This window comes from Tenrec ecaudatus, chromosome 10 (assembly GCF_050624435.1).
Source record: "Tenrec ecaudatus isolate mTenEca1 chromosome 10, mTenEca1.hap1, whole genome shotgun sequence".
Lineage (NCBI taxonomy): Eukaryota > Metazoa > Chordata > Mammalia > Afrosoricida > Tenrecidae > Tenrec > Tenrec ecaudatus.
In genome coordinates, this window is record NC_134539.1 from 85,308,235 (window position 1) to 85,322,009 (window position 13,775).

The following is a 13,775-nucleotide window of genomic DNA, read 5'->3' on the forward strand; positions in this document are numbered from 1 at the left end:
ATCAGTGAGCTGAGAACTGGACACACCCACACACCCTCCTGCCAAAAGGGGCCCCAGGCCATTTCAGGAGGCTGAGCTGATTCGTTCTCTAGCCTCAGAAGTGGCCCAGCAAGGCAGCTTGCCAAACAGATAGTTTCACAATGGCAAATAATGGGTCCAAGTTGATCCGGTCTCCTGGAGAGTTTGGATTTGAACACCTGAGAGGGCCAGTAGAAATTGAGAGACAGAGGGTAGAGGCAGAGCTATGGAAATACAGAGTAGGGTCTTCTTAAGTATGGTTCAGGGAGGTCTGCTTCCTATCACCTGAAGAGGCTCTATTTATAACAGTGGTTCTCAACCTTCCTCAGGCCGCGACCCTTTCATACCGTTCCATCATGTGGTGGTGACCCCCCCCAACCATACAATTATTTTCGCTGTTACTTCCTGTCATTTTGCTACTGTTATGAATTGGGTGACCCCTGTAAAAGGGTCGTTTGACCCCCCAAAGGGGTTGTAACCCACAGGTTGAGAACTGCTGCTCTATAGCCTCTGCCCTGAAAACTCATGGGATCGTGGAGGGCCCTGAGTCCCCTGGCTACACAAGCTAACAGCAGAGGATAAGTCAGAGACCCAAAGAGCAGGTGGGAACTTTCCCCATTGGCTCCAAAATTGAGAATGATCTCCTCCTGGCCCAGGAATAGGCTTTTAGCCCTATGCCTAGCCAAAGGACCCTGTGTACTTCTATGACCTTGCAGGTGCCTCTCCAAGGTCTCCCTAGCTTCTTAACTGCCTTCAAAGCAGCCAGAAACAATGTCGCCCACAGCAGAGACAGGTAGATGGCAGGCCAGCAGAAATGAAAGGGGAGGGGAGAGAGGTCTACCACCTGGATTTCCAAGACTAAATCTTTGAGAGCATAACACCTCATCTTTCTCCCAATGGAGCTGCTGGTAGGTTTGAACTGCTGATTTTATGGTTCGTAGCTTTATTCATAACCAACTACACTACCAGGGTTTCTTCTGGAAATGTTCAAAACAAAACAAAAGAACAACAAAGACAAAAATCCACAGCCATGGAGTCATTTTTGACTCAGAGTGACCCTATGAGTTTCATCCTGGCAGTAGAAGGCCTCTGCTTTTCCCCAGAGCAGTTACTGGTCTCAAACCACTGACTTACAGCTAGCAGCCTGACATTTTGACCCACTACTCTACCAGTGCTCGCTTCTGGAAAGGTCAGGGGCCTGTAAATAGGTTCCCTTTGTCACTAAGATGCTTAGGGTCCAGAACTATGGCCAACTGTGGAAGCCTGTTGGATGGCCACAGGTGAGAATCTCTAAACTGGTCACTGGCTGGTAAGGAAGTAACATCTAGTCCCCTTTCAGCATGAACAGGCCCCTGGACTCCAACAATTGGCACTAAGCGTTTCCTCAGTAGCTAGGTCTGTTATGCTGAGAACACTGGGAGAGGTGCTGGGGGTCAAACATGAATGGAGAAATTAACTGGGAGGAGATGCGTGAGCTGAAATGCTATGCTGCAAAAGAAAAACAACAGGGTGTTTAAGCTGTCTTTTCATCCAGGTGTGTGAGGCCCCGCTGCGCTCCCAAATCGAAGATCTGAGGGGTATTAGGTACCTAATCCCTTGGTTGGGTCTCACTTTCAGGAAGGTGTAAGGTCTGAATCTTAATCTGGATTCACACCTGCCCCAATTGTTCTCCTAATTCCCAGCACTGGATGCGGGGAATTAGCGGCCCGGTTGCCGGTTGCCAAGCCCTGCACCGTCCTTCCAGGTTTACACCCCCGGGGACCTTGAAATGGCTCTCCCCACCCCCACCGCACCCCAACCTCTCCACTCCAGGCCGCACACACAGATTTGGGGCTCTTGGGCAAACAAGCCTCTGCCCCGCTGGGTGTCAGGCGGTCTGGTCCCTTTAAAAGGAGGAGACCGGAGGAAGTCGGCTAGTGACCGCAGGGCGCGTCACAAATCCTAAGGCGCCCCCCGCGCCCAGAGCTCGGCCCGACAGCCCCCGCCCACGGCTTCCGCCCGGAGCCCCGCGGAGCCCCCACGGCGCAGGCGCCGATTGGCCAGCGCGACGGTGGGCGGGGCCAAGCCTTAAAGGGTCCGGAGCTGACGCTGCAGGGAGCGGGCGGCGGGCGGCGGCGGGCGCGGATGCCACCTGGCCCCGGGGGCTGTCACCCACGCCCCATGTGGGCTTCTTCTTAAGCCTCTCTCGTGCCCACCCCTACTCTCAGGCCCATGGAGCCGGCCCGAGACTGCCCACTGTTCGGGGGCGCTTTCTCCGCCATCCTCCCGCCCGGGACCATTGATGTAAGGTAAGGAGGCCCGGGAGCCCAAGGAAGGCGACGAGCGCATTGCGACGAGACGCGGGGGGCAGCTAGGGACTGTCTTGTTCACCCCAGTGACCTCCGGCCGGTCCCGGATAATCAGGAAGTTTTCTGCCACCGCGCGACCGATCAGAGCCTCATCGTGGAACTGCTGGAGCTGCAGGCGCACGTGCAGGGCGAGGAGGCTGCGCGGTGAGGAGGGCGGGCCTGCGGCCAGCCAATGGGGAAGCCAGAGCCCGGGAAATGGGCGGGGCCAGTCACTGGACGGTTAATGGGAGCAATGAGAATCCAAGGGCAGCACTGCGGGAAGCTTGGGATTTAGACGTTCGTGGGGGACAGGGAGATGAGGAGTGGGAGGGGGGAAATGCCCCTCCCTGATCCTGCTCTCCCCAACCCAGGTACCACTTTGAGGATGTTGGCGGGGTGCAGGGAGCTAGGGGTGTGCACGTGGAGGCTGTGCGGCCGCTCCCTTTGGAGAACCTGGCCTTAAGGGGCTGCTGTCAAGAGGCGTGGATCCTCTCTGGCAAGCAGCAGGTAGCGAAGGAAAACCAGCAGGTGAGAGCCAGGGAAGCATGGTAGGGAATGTGGTGGGCAGGGTAGCCCCGGGCACCATGCAAGGATCCTGACAGACTCTGATCTCTTAAGGTGGCAAAGGAGGTAACACTACACCAAGCCTTGTTGCGACTGGCTCAGTACCACACCGACCTTCTCCTCACCTTCAATCAGCCCCAGTAAGGACCAGGGAAGGAAAGAGGCAGTTGACTGGGTCATGACTGGGTCCCCTGGAGAATAGGGTCAGGGAGGGCACAGCAATGGGAATGAAGTGGACCAGAGGGTTGGGGTCCCAGAAACTCAAGTTCCTGGGAACTTCCAAACCTGGACCTGGGTAATGTTCTTTCTTCATCTCTTCCCCAAGCCCCGAGAATGGTTCTTGCCATAGTCCTGAAAATGTATCATCCCTGCCCTGGAGCCTGGGCGACTTTGAACAGCTTGTGACCAGTCTGACCCTTCATGATCCCAACATCTTTGGTCCCCAGTAAAGATGCTGAAGCAAGAAGCTGGAGTGTGTGCCATGCTGCTACTGTGGACCTGTGGGTCCACTCCTGCCAGGGTAAACATCAGACACCTCCACTTTGCAGAAATAAACTTGCTTTATAATCAATATCATCATTGTGCTTTCGAATCTAGCAGGACACCTGGGTCCCTCCAATTCCCTTTGGTCTTGGAGGGAGGGGGCATTTAAAGCAGTGCGTGGGAGCAGGAGGGACCCAGGGCCAGCAATGGGGAGGAGGAGGAAGTACACTTTGGAGTGACTGGTTCAGCCCTGAGAGGGGGGTACAAAGGGAACTCAGGGTGGGTAGGGAAGCCAGGACGCCCAAGGAGGAGGGGAGGGAAACTATTCCCTGTGTGATTCAATCCTGAGAAGAGATTGGGAGTGGTGCTGGTTGTCTCCCTCGACGGACCAAAAGGTCACAAGTCTCCAGGACCCAATTAAAGTGGCAAAAGTGTCCAAGGAGTGCCGGTCAGTGGAGGCAGAGGAGTGGCTGTTATTTGGTGTACTTGGAGTAGAGGGAGCGCAGCTGGTCCCAGAAGAAGAGGGAGAGGATGGTATGTGGGCCCAGGCGGAAGTAGGAGGCCCCTATGCCCTTGTACATGCCCCAGATGCCTTCCGTTCGAGCTATCTGCAGCAGAGCATCCAGAATTCCTCGGTACATGAGACCCTGAGAGGAGGTTGGAGAAAGACGATCAAGTGTGTCAGAGCCCACTCACACCTGCTTCCCCCCCACACCTTCTGCCCACCTGCACATCACGGCACTCTACCTTGCCTCCACCGTCTGTGGGCTGGTTGTAGAGTCTTGTACTGGCCACGTCAAAGGGTGTCATGGCCAGGACGACCACAATGCCACTCACCATAGCTGCAACCAGAGCCACCTTCCAGCTCTGGGAAGGAAACACCTAGGAGGAGGGCAGGAAGGAAGACTTTTGTCAATCAGCCCATCCTGCAGCACCCAGGACAAGACAGACCTTGTTCTGGGCATGTCGTACAGAGTTACCGAGATCTGACACTTCATGGATTCCCACACTGATAAGCACTGGAGGAGCAGGGGTAGGGTGTTCCCCCTCCCCCCCCCCCCACTGAGGACTTAGATACACCTTCTGGGAGGAAGTGACAAGAGAACTGTCAAGAACTGACATGAGAGAAAACAGAACTGACATGAGTCAGTGACACCCCCCACCCCATCTCCCTCACCTTTGAATGTGGACATTGCCCCCCTTGAGGGTTTCCCCAGCCTGCCTGCCCTCCCCCATTTCAAGGGCAGTACCTCCCACTGGCTGATGAGATCCTTGGTAGACGAGAAGGTGCACAGTTGGGCGGAGGAACCAACGACAACTCGGGGCAGGCCACCCAAGGACCCGCGCCACAACCCCATCAGGCCATGTTTTTGGCCAATCTGGGTTAGTGCCTGAAACATGCCCTGGTGGGAAGAAGGCCATGGGGTAGGGTTCAGTCACCCCAGCAGCAAGAGCACCACCTCCTAACACTGCCAAGTCGGGGTCCTTACAGATACCTGTTGTTCAGACACCCAGTTCCAGGTGGGCTTAGAGCTAGGATGTGGCCCCTCCGTGGTCTGCCATCCCCATGTTCTCTCCTTCCCCAAGGCTAGAGGGACTCAGGAATGTGTTGGGGAGCATCTGGGTGGACCTCATGGGCAGATGGCCTGAACTGAGGAGGAGCTGGCCAGAGCAGAGGCTGGGACTAGAGCTGTCAGGACAGGCAGAAAACTGTAGGGTGGAAAGGGCTGGAGAAACAGCTGAGGGGGTGAGAAGTCCTCACCTGATGTTTATACTGATGTCCAACTGCAATTTCTGAGGCTGCCTGGGCCTGTAGGTGTGTCTTCACCTGGGGACAACAGAGTGAGTGTCACAGCTCTGCCCCATGGCCATCCTGCCCTTTTCACAAACCCAAATACTTGACCCTCTCACACGTTCCCTAGGACATCCAGCAAAGAATAGTCTAGTAATCTGATAATTATTGTTGTTCCTACTAAACAAATTGGTCATAAATCTGTTTCCCTTGGCTCCAGTCCCAGGGGATGGATCTTAACACAGCAAGGCACCCCACCCCCTCCACATCCTCTACCCCTTGGGGATGGGGGAGGGGAGGAGAGAAGCTGGAGAACAGCAATATTTCTCAAGACTGTTCCCTTCGGGAGGACCTGGGTATCAGTCTCCCCATGCCAAGGCCATTCTCAGACCAGCTCTCCAGCAAACATGAGGTCCAGGTTCCGAGTCAGGCCTTGAGCCAGGTGTTGAGGGCTCCTTTGTGTAACTTGGGCCAAGAGACAAGGCTGACTTTGGAGAGGCCCCAGGCCCGGAATCTCACACCCCGGGGCTCAGAACAGCCTGCCTCCCCGTCAGCGGAGCACCCTGGCTCCCAATGTCTTTCTAGGTGCACGAAACAGGGAGCAATTTGCAGCAAAAGGGGCGCTGGTAGCAGAGTGGTTACGTGTTTAGCTGTTGCCCCAAAGGTAGAGGTTTGAGCGAACACACTCCTCCTGGGGAGAAAGATGAGGCTGTCTGCTTCAGTACCGATCACAGCCTTGGAAAGCCCGTGGGGGCATTCTACTCTGTCCTATAGTGTCTCGTGAGTCGGTCTGGACTCCACGGCAGTGGGTACATGTAGGCCCAGAAGGAACCAGCTCCGTGGCCCTGAGCTAGTCACTTCCTCTCTTTTGGCTTAGAGTCCTGGCCCTTCCCTGCAAGGGCAGCCTACAGGGACCCTCCTGCCCCTGGTCACCTTCCACGGACCTCAAAGGGACAGGGAGACTCGTTCTGAGAAGCCCAGGATGGATGCCCCTTTGCTCCTAAGACTTGTCTTGTTCTGTTATTCAAGTTCTTTATCCTCCTCTCCTTAAAATCTACCTCCAACCCCAACATCAGGTAGCAGTAGCTAAATTAGATACAAACAACATTACCAATGTTTATAAGGATTTGTGCCCGTGCATTTCATGTTTTATCTCCTCTATCCTACTCAGTCCTGAGACTCAAACGAGACCCTGTACCAAGCACCAAGTGTTGTCCCAAAAGTTGGCCGGTGGCATGTCTTCTTACCATGTAGATGGGGCTCCCCAAGTAGGCTCCCAGGACCCCAGCCAGGGCCCCAGCTGCTGCGCTGCGGGGAGGACTGAGGGTACCTTCCGCTGTGCACAGGTAGCCCCCAGCCTCAGCCAGCCCATATGTGCCCAGGCGGATGCCGTTCATCAAGAACTGGTAAATGAGGGCAGGGGCCAGACCCTTTTGCAAGGCGGCGGGTCCATCGACTTTGCCAATGGTGATGAAGGCATGGAAGACGTTTCGGTAGTGCCGCTGGTAGCTGCCAGGGGCCTGCAGCTCTCCCTGCAACTGCATCCTGGTCTTCACCACCTCCAGGGGGTTGGTGAACACACAGGCTCCGCACGCTGCCAGGCCACTCAACAAGAAGTCCATGGTGGGGGGAGCAGGTGGTGCTGGTATCGGCCCAAGGGTGAGGAAGTAAAAATGGGCCTCAGGAAGGGGGAGGGAAGGCAGGGGAGACCCTAGTTTCGGCAGTGCAGGCTGCAGGTGGCAGGCGTTTAGTGATCTGAAGTCAAGGGTGCCAGGCAAATGTCAGGAGGTCAAAGATTCGCTGGAGTTTGGGGATCAGGAGATGGCAGAGGGGAGAGGAAGAAAGCTTAGCAGAGTCTACTGAGAAGGCCCTGTGGCTCAAGGGATTTGAGGTTGCGGCGGAGCAGGAGCCGGAAGGCGGCAGGTGGGATGCTCAGGATGGCCGGCTGGCCGGAGGGGCAGGAGTCAGGGAGGAAACCACAGAGCTGGGAGATGGGAGAGCGGGAAGCAGGGGGAAGAAAACCAACAGGTGAAGGAGGAGAAGGATCCGGAAGACAATCTGGTGGCGACCCGGGCCAGCAAGGAGCTCTGGATCCGGGAAGGCAGTGCGGCTTCTGGCCTGAGACGAACGTCCTCCTGCAGCCGCCGGAGCCCGCAGCTGTCCGGCCGCGGGTAGCCAGCGGAGGCCGGGTCTCCACGCGCCAGTCACTGGAGCGCGGCGCCCAATAAGGAGCCTCCGGGAGGCACAGCCGAGCAGCACAGCCAATCAGGGCCGAGCCGGCTCCGCGGCCAGTGGGAGGTGTCCTCGGGCCCGGCCCCGGGGATGGGCTGCCCCGAGCTGCGGGTTAACTCTCGCGGCTCCGAGCCAAGGCTGGGCCCGGCTGCCGGGCCAGCGCCTCGGGAAGGCTGCCCGGGGCCCCTGGAGGGGTTTTCCGCGCGCGGGGACATGCAGGGTGGACCCGGGGTCAACGATGGGCGCAAAGGCTGAGCACGGAGGCAGCCATCGCCTGTGTTTGGGGCGACGTCTCGTCCCTGGTCCCTTCTCTCCCAGGTGGGGCGTAGCTCGGCGGTCGGATCCGGGAGCCCACACCTGCGCCCGCGCCTGCGGCGGGAGAAGGGACCTGCTCCGCGACCGGGACGACAGCTGGTGGGGTCCCTAGGGATACGGAGAGCGCTGCGGGTTGTGGGCGCGGAAAGGAGGGAGTCTGGAAAGACCGGGAGGGATCGAGGTCACCTTCCGCAGCAATTTTAGCTTCCCAGCAACCAGGAGTGGAAGGCCGCCGGCCGGCGGGAAGTCCAGGACGGGAATTGAGATCCCTGGAGAGCTGGGCGCTGTCGGTGTCGTAGGGAAGCGTCAGCCTGCTCATCTTAAAGTGATGGAACCCACCTGCCACGACGAGATTCACAATCCCGGGCAACCTACTGTGACCTATACGTTGAAATACCTCTCCCGGGGGTGGGGATGGGGTGACGCAAACGGCCTGTGCTCCTCTCCCAAAAGCTAACCTCAAGGCGGCCAGTTTGAAGCCGGTAACACTGAAGATTAGCCCAGAACCCCCTACGGGAGCACTTCTACACTGCAATCTGTGTAAGAAAGCTTTGGTGAACAGCTGGAGGCTTAAATCCATTTTTGTGTCCCCACATAGCGTCAGGCTCCACTGAGCTCTCTCCCCTTGGACGGACCAGCTTTGTCCAGAGTGTCTCTGTAGTGGGTGATTTAGCACGTCCCTCCACAGCCCTGAGTGTGTCCTCTTTGCGCTCTTACATAGTTGTAGTTGGATACCCACAGGAGTAGTCCTACTCGGCCGTATAGGATCCCTATGAGTCGGAATGCACTAGATGGCAGTGAGTGTGGAGTTGGAGGGTTACGTAAGTAGCCATGATCCACACCCTGACTGCTTGGTCAGTGGGCCTTGAATCAATCTTACCTCTCCACCTCTTTCCCGTTCTGTAGCACCCCCTGGGACTTGATGGACTGACCTGGGCCCAGTCATGATTCTGTGATGGAGTCCTCTGTACTCCATGACCTCTTTAAAGACTGCTTTTCTGTAAGGCCTGAAGGCCTTTATGACCTGGCGTTGATGGTCTCTCTCATCCCGATGATTTGCCTTGGTCATGTTTAAGACTTAATAACCATTCCCACAAATTACACTTGAATTTGGAGTCTCTCTCCTCTCCAGTTGGGGTCCACTGGCTGGTGCCAGGCTTTTATAGCCGGGCTGAGGTGACGCAGGGTTAGCAAGTGATAGGCGAGACCCTGAACCTGCAGACTCCTGGCTTTGCTGAACCCGGGAGTTTGAAACCACCAGCTTCTCCATCAGAGAAAGACAAGGCTTTTTCAGTTGTCTCCCCCCCCCCCTGTAAACAGTCTCAGAACCCACAGAGGCAGTTCTACCCCGTCCTATAAGGTTGCTATGAGTCAGAATCAACTGGAGGCCAGCGAGTTCGGTTCGGTTTGGCCACATTTACAACTTCAGAAGCCCACAGAGACCATTCTACTCTATCTTATAGGCTTGCAAAGAATCCAAATCGACTCGACAGCAAGGAGTCTGGTTTATGCTTTCCTTATTTGTTGCTGATGAGTCAGGGATGCTTCATCATAGAAAAGAAACGGAGAGGGAGGGCATTAGGACTGATTGTGATGATGATGTATCTACAACTCTTTAAAAGAAACTAACTATGGAAGTGTATGAAATACGAATACTGTCAAGAAAACTGCGTAGAAAGAAAGAAACCAAACTCGACCAATGGTGACAATAGGTGAAGGAGGAAGAGTTGTTGCTTAGTGGCGCTGAGTTTGTGTTAATAGTGGCGGGATAATTTGGAAAAGGATATCCATCTGGTTGTACAACGCGAAAAGTACAACCAATGGCAGGGAATCATACATGTAGACGCTGTTGAATCGCAGTGTTTTGTTGTATATATTTTTGCCACAATTAAAAAAAACACGAATAGCAATGAGCTCAGGGAAAAAAACATTCTAGAATTGCTTGTGGTGATAATTGTACAAATCTTCTTGATTTCATTGAATTTTTGAATTGTATGACCTGTACATAGAGTACCATTAAAAAAGCTGTTCGAAGTAAATAAAGAAACTAAGGAAGCTGGCTGGAAAGGTATTGAGGGAGAAAGTTCAGAGCAAGAACTCTGTCCTCGGGGGCAGGAGGCAGCAGACGCTCACTTGCAGCCACCACTCTCACTCACTCAGCTCGCTGCCTGAATTAGTTTTGGGTTTTTACAACATGACCTTGGGCCAGTGGCTGAACATCCGCGAGCCTTCTCTGTGAAACAGAGTGATCACAGCAATTGCACACGCCCCAGTGCAAGCACAGGGTTTGTGCTGTAGCTTCATGTGTCAGCACTGACTGATGAAGACCCCTCGGGTGCCAGAGAAGAACCGCACATCCTAGTTTTCGCTGACTTTAGATGGCCAGACCTTTCATCTGTGTGCTGCTGGGCTTCCCCTTGGTCTGCTGAACGCAAGGGCAGCAACTTGAACCCACCAGCTGCTCCATGGGAGGAACACAGGCTGTCTGCAGTCTTGGGAGCCCAAAGAGGTATTAGGCTTCATATTAGTTGGAATCAACTGAGTGGCTGTGGGTATTTTATGTATTGACTTGTTTATGTATTTATTAACCGAAGTACAAACCATTTGCACTACCCATACTCAAAACTGCAGCAACAACAACTCACTGGCCTTGTGTCAATTAAGACTGGAAGCGACCCTATGGGACAGTGTAGAACTGTCTGCGGGTTTCTGAGACCGTAACTCTTTATAGGAGTAGAAAGTCTTATCTTTTCCCTGCAAAGCAACTGGTGGCTCCAGGTCGCTCACCTTGGTAGTTAGCAGCCCATTGTGTCCGTAACACCCTGTGCCGCCACTCATTCATTCACTGCCATTGAGTCCTTCTGACTCAGAGCACCCTGGTCAGGGCCCCATCATTCCGAAAATTCCAAATTCACTGCCACCCAATCAATTCTGACTCATTGTGACCTCGTGGGTTTGGCTCTTTTTGTTTCTTGTTTGACAATTATAATTGGTGTTCGGGCTTCAATTCCAAGCACTGGTTTTGCCCACTGATGTGTATTACAGTGAAAGCCTGGAATCCATTGTTTTGAGTCTCCAGTGGAATTCCTTCTGACCATTAACTAGCAGAGTGAATAGTTTTGCCCTCAGGCAGACTCTGTTTGAAAGCGGATTGCTAGCACTCCCCTCACCAAGCCTGGGAGGAGTAGCTAGCCTTTAGGAATCAAGGCCTTGTGTGCCCTTGATTGAGTATTAGGATCTCCGTAGGCAGGAGTCATGGCCAGAGTGCCTTCTGCACAGGCCTCTGGAACCTCTGCTGCAAGCTTTTCTGTCTGCAATAGTGGACAGATGCAGACCCCAATCCGGGCTCCGTCCCTGTTTCTGCAACCCTGTCAGCAATGGAATGGACTTACCTGCTGCAAACATTGCCTGGTACCTGCACCGTCTTCGCAATGGTTGTCTGAGCTCATGCTTGTAGCCACTGTGTCAACCCATCTTGAGAGTCTTCCTCTTCATGATGTCCTTCTCTGGGCATTCTGCCTTCCTAATGACATGTCTAAAGTACACTAGAGAAGTCTCAAGTGCATCTCGGCCTTTTGGCTAAGATCAAGTGTGAAGCCTTGACAGCCTCTTGTCCATGGAGTATTCCGGCTGTACTTCTTCCAGGACACGTAAGTATCTTTGTCTGGCAGTCCACAATCCCATCATTCAAAGGCATCACTTCCTCTCCACACGAATGGGCTCCCATCCACAGGGACTTCTCCAGTCTTCTGTATTCATCGTCCATCTTTCCTTGTCTGTACTCACTGTCCACACCCAGATGTGGCCAGTGAAAATACCCTGCCTTTGGTCAGGTGCACCTTAGTCCTCAAAATGACATCATTTCCTCTTTAATATTTAAAATAGGGGAAGAAAAGGAAAAAGAAAAAACATTTAAAATAGGTGTCGTAGAGTAGAATTGCCCAATGCCATATGCCGTTTGATTTCTTTTTTAGAAAATAGTTCTATTGGCATCTATTTCATATATCATACAACTTAATCATTCGGTCATGTTAAGATTTGTGCAATTGTCACCATAATCAGTTTCAGAGAATTTTCTTCTCATCCTGTTGTAAGCTCTCCACTTCCCCGTATCTTGCACTGCCATGCCGCTAGCTGGTTACTTTCTCTATAGATCTACTTATCCTGTTGATTTCTTGGCTGTTATTTCCTTGGGAATGGATTGTGGTTCCAAGTAAAATGAAGTCTTCAACAACTTTAATATTGCCCCCCTGTTTACCACTGGGGGCAAGTGGTTAGGTAAATCCTTTGGAATTCTGCTGGGAAGAGTTGCCTCTTCCCTTTCAAGTTTTGGCATTACAGGCTGCTCCCAGTTTTTCTTCTACATTTCTGGCCCCAGGCTGAGCAGTAGCCGTTACTCCAAGGACGAGTAGTACTAGACATTTTAAATACTAGATATTATTTTCTTGAAGAATAGTGCCGGAAACCAAGACCTGGACACCTGGTGTGCTTGCTGCTGTGGGTGTGCTTCTAGATGTATCTGTAAAGACAAGCTGCCAGGGCTCTTTCGTTGATGCAGACTCACAGTGCACCTGTCCGGCAGAGCAGAACGCCCCCATAGAGTCTTCAAGGCTGTAAACCTTTACCAGAGCCACTGCCACCTTTCTCCCATGGTTGGCGGTTGGTGGGTTGACACAGTTGACTTTTTAGTTCGCGGCCATGTGCTTACCCACCGCATCAGGAACACCCTTTATGTATATATACTTACATATATATATATATAATTTATTCCCATGTCATTAGTAGAGGATGGCATTGGTATAGCCACAGCCGTGTTGCAAAGGTGGCCAACATTGACTGCTACATTCCCGGGACTTTTCTTCTTCTTTAGGAGAGGAGATGGGTTAATTAGGGTGTGAGGTAGTACCGATGAAAAACTCAGCTTTCCCCCAGATCCTGGATGCTTCCTCCCTCCAACTACCATCATCCGAATTCTACCTTGCAGGGCTGGATAGGGCAGAGGTTGCACACTGGTGCATATGGGGGCTGGAGGTACAGGGAATCCAGGGTGGATGATACCTTCAGGACCAAGGGTGTGAGGGACGATGCTGGGAGAGTGGAGGGTGAGTGGGTTGGAAAGGGGGAACTGATTACAAGAATCCACATGTGACCTCTTCCCTGGGAGAGGGACAGCAGAGAAGGGGGGAAGGGAGACTCCGGATAGGGCAAGATATGACAAAATAACAATCTGTGGATTATCAAGAGCTCATGAGGGAGGGGGGAAGGAGGAAGGAGAGGAAAAAAAAGAGGACCTGATGCAAAGGGCTTAAGTGGAGAGCAAATGCTTTGAGAATGATTGGGGCAGGGAATGTATGGATATGCTTTATACATTTGATGTATGTACATGTATGGACTGTGATAAGAGTTGTATGAGCCCCTAATAAAATGTTTTTAAAAAAACGAAAATGATGATGGTAAAGACTGTACAGATGTGCTTTATACAATTGATGTATGTACATGTATGGATTGTGATAAGAGTTGTATGAGTCCCTAATAAAATGTTTTTTTAATCATTTTTTGGGGGGGAGGAACACTTTTAATGCAAGTATTTTTTTTTTTTTAGCGCTTTAACTTTTATTATTTTAAACTTAATTTATTCCCGAGCCATGAGTTTTTGCTTCTTCAGTTTCTTCTGGGAAATCTTTTTCTTCTGTGCAACCTCCTCTTCTGGTTTGGGAGCAATCTGTTCCTTCTCAGTCAGGGTCATCTCAGTGAGGCAGGGGAGCTCATGGATGGGTTGATCCGACCATGAGCTCTGTAAGTCCGGCGGCGCATCTTGGGAGCTTTGTTCACCTGGATGTGCTCAATGACCAGAGAATCCACATCTAAACCCTTAAGTTCGGCATTACTCTCTGCATTTTTAAGCATGTGAAGCAAAAATTCAGCACTCTTTTTGGGCCACCGACCCTGGGTCCAACCCCATTGCTTGGCCTGGGCACACCTGCCAACACCACCATTGTACCGTCGGAAAGGCACACATTGCTTCTGCAGAGTGACGTCTTTCA

At 52.8% G+C, this 13,775-nt stretch overlaps 2 protein-coding genes across 2 annotated transcripts; one reads left to right on the forward strand and one right to left on the reverse strand.

Annotated features, from left to right (window-relative positions):
- The first annotated feature begins 2,080 nt into the window (after positions 1 to 2,080).
- Positions 2,081 to 3,480, forward strand: RANGRF (RAN guanine nucleotide release factor). Its single transcript, XM_075560912.1, has 5 exons — positions 2,081 to 2,306; positions 2,394 to 2,510; positions 2,717 to 2,873; positions 2,964 to 3,049; positions 3,235 to 3,480. The coding sequence occupies exons 1-5, from the start codon at positions 2,230 to 2,232 to the stop codon at positions 3,356 to 3,358; spliced, it is 561 nt and encodes a 186-aa protein (XP_075417027.1). The 5' UTR covers positions 2,081 to 2,229; the 3' UTR covers positions 3,359 to 3,480.
- Positions 3,403 to 7,794, reverse strand: SLC25A35 (solute carrier family 25 member 35). Its single transcript, XM_075560910.1, has 5 exons — positions 6,432 to 7,794; positions 5,155 to 5,220; positions 4,643 to 4,795; positions 4,140 to 4,274; positions 3,403 to 4,039 (listed from the first exon to the last, which is right to left on the reverse strand). Exons 1-5 carry the CDS (start codon positions 6,804 to 6,806, stop codon positions 3,866 to 3,868), a joined length of 903 nt encoding a protein of 300 aa, XP_075417025.1. The 5' UTR covers positions 6,807 to 7,794; the 3' UTR covers positions 3,403 to 3,865.
- Positions 7,795 to 13,775: the final 5,981 nt, after the last annotated feature.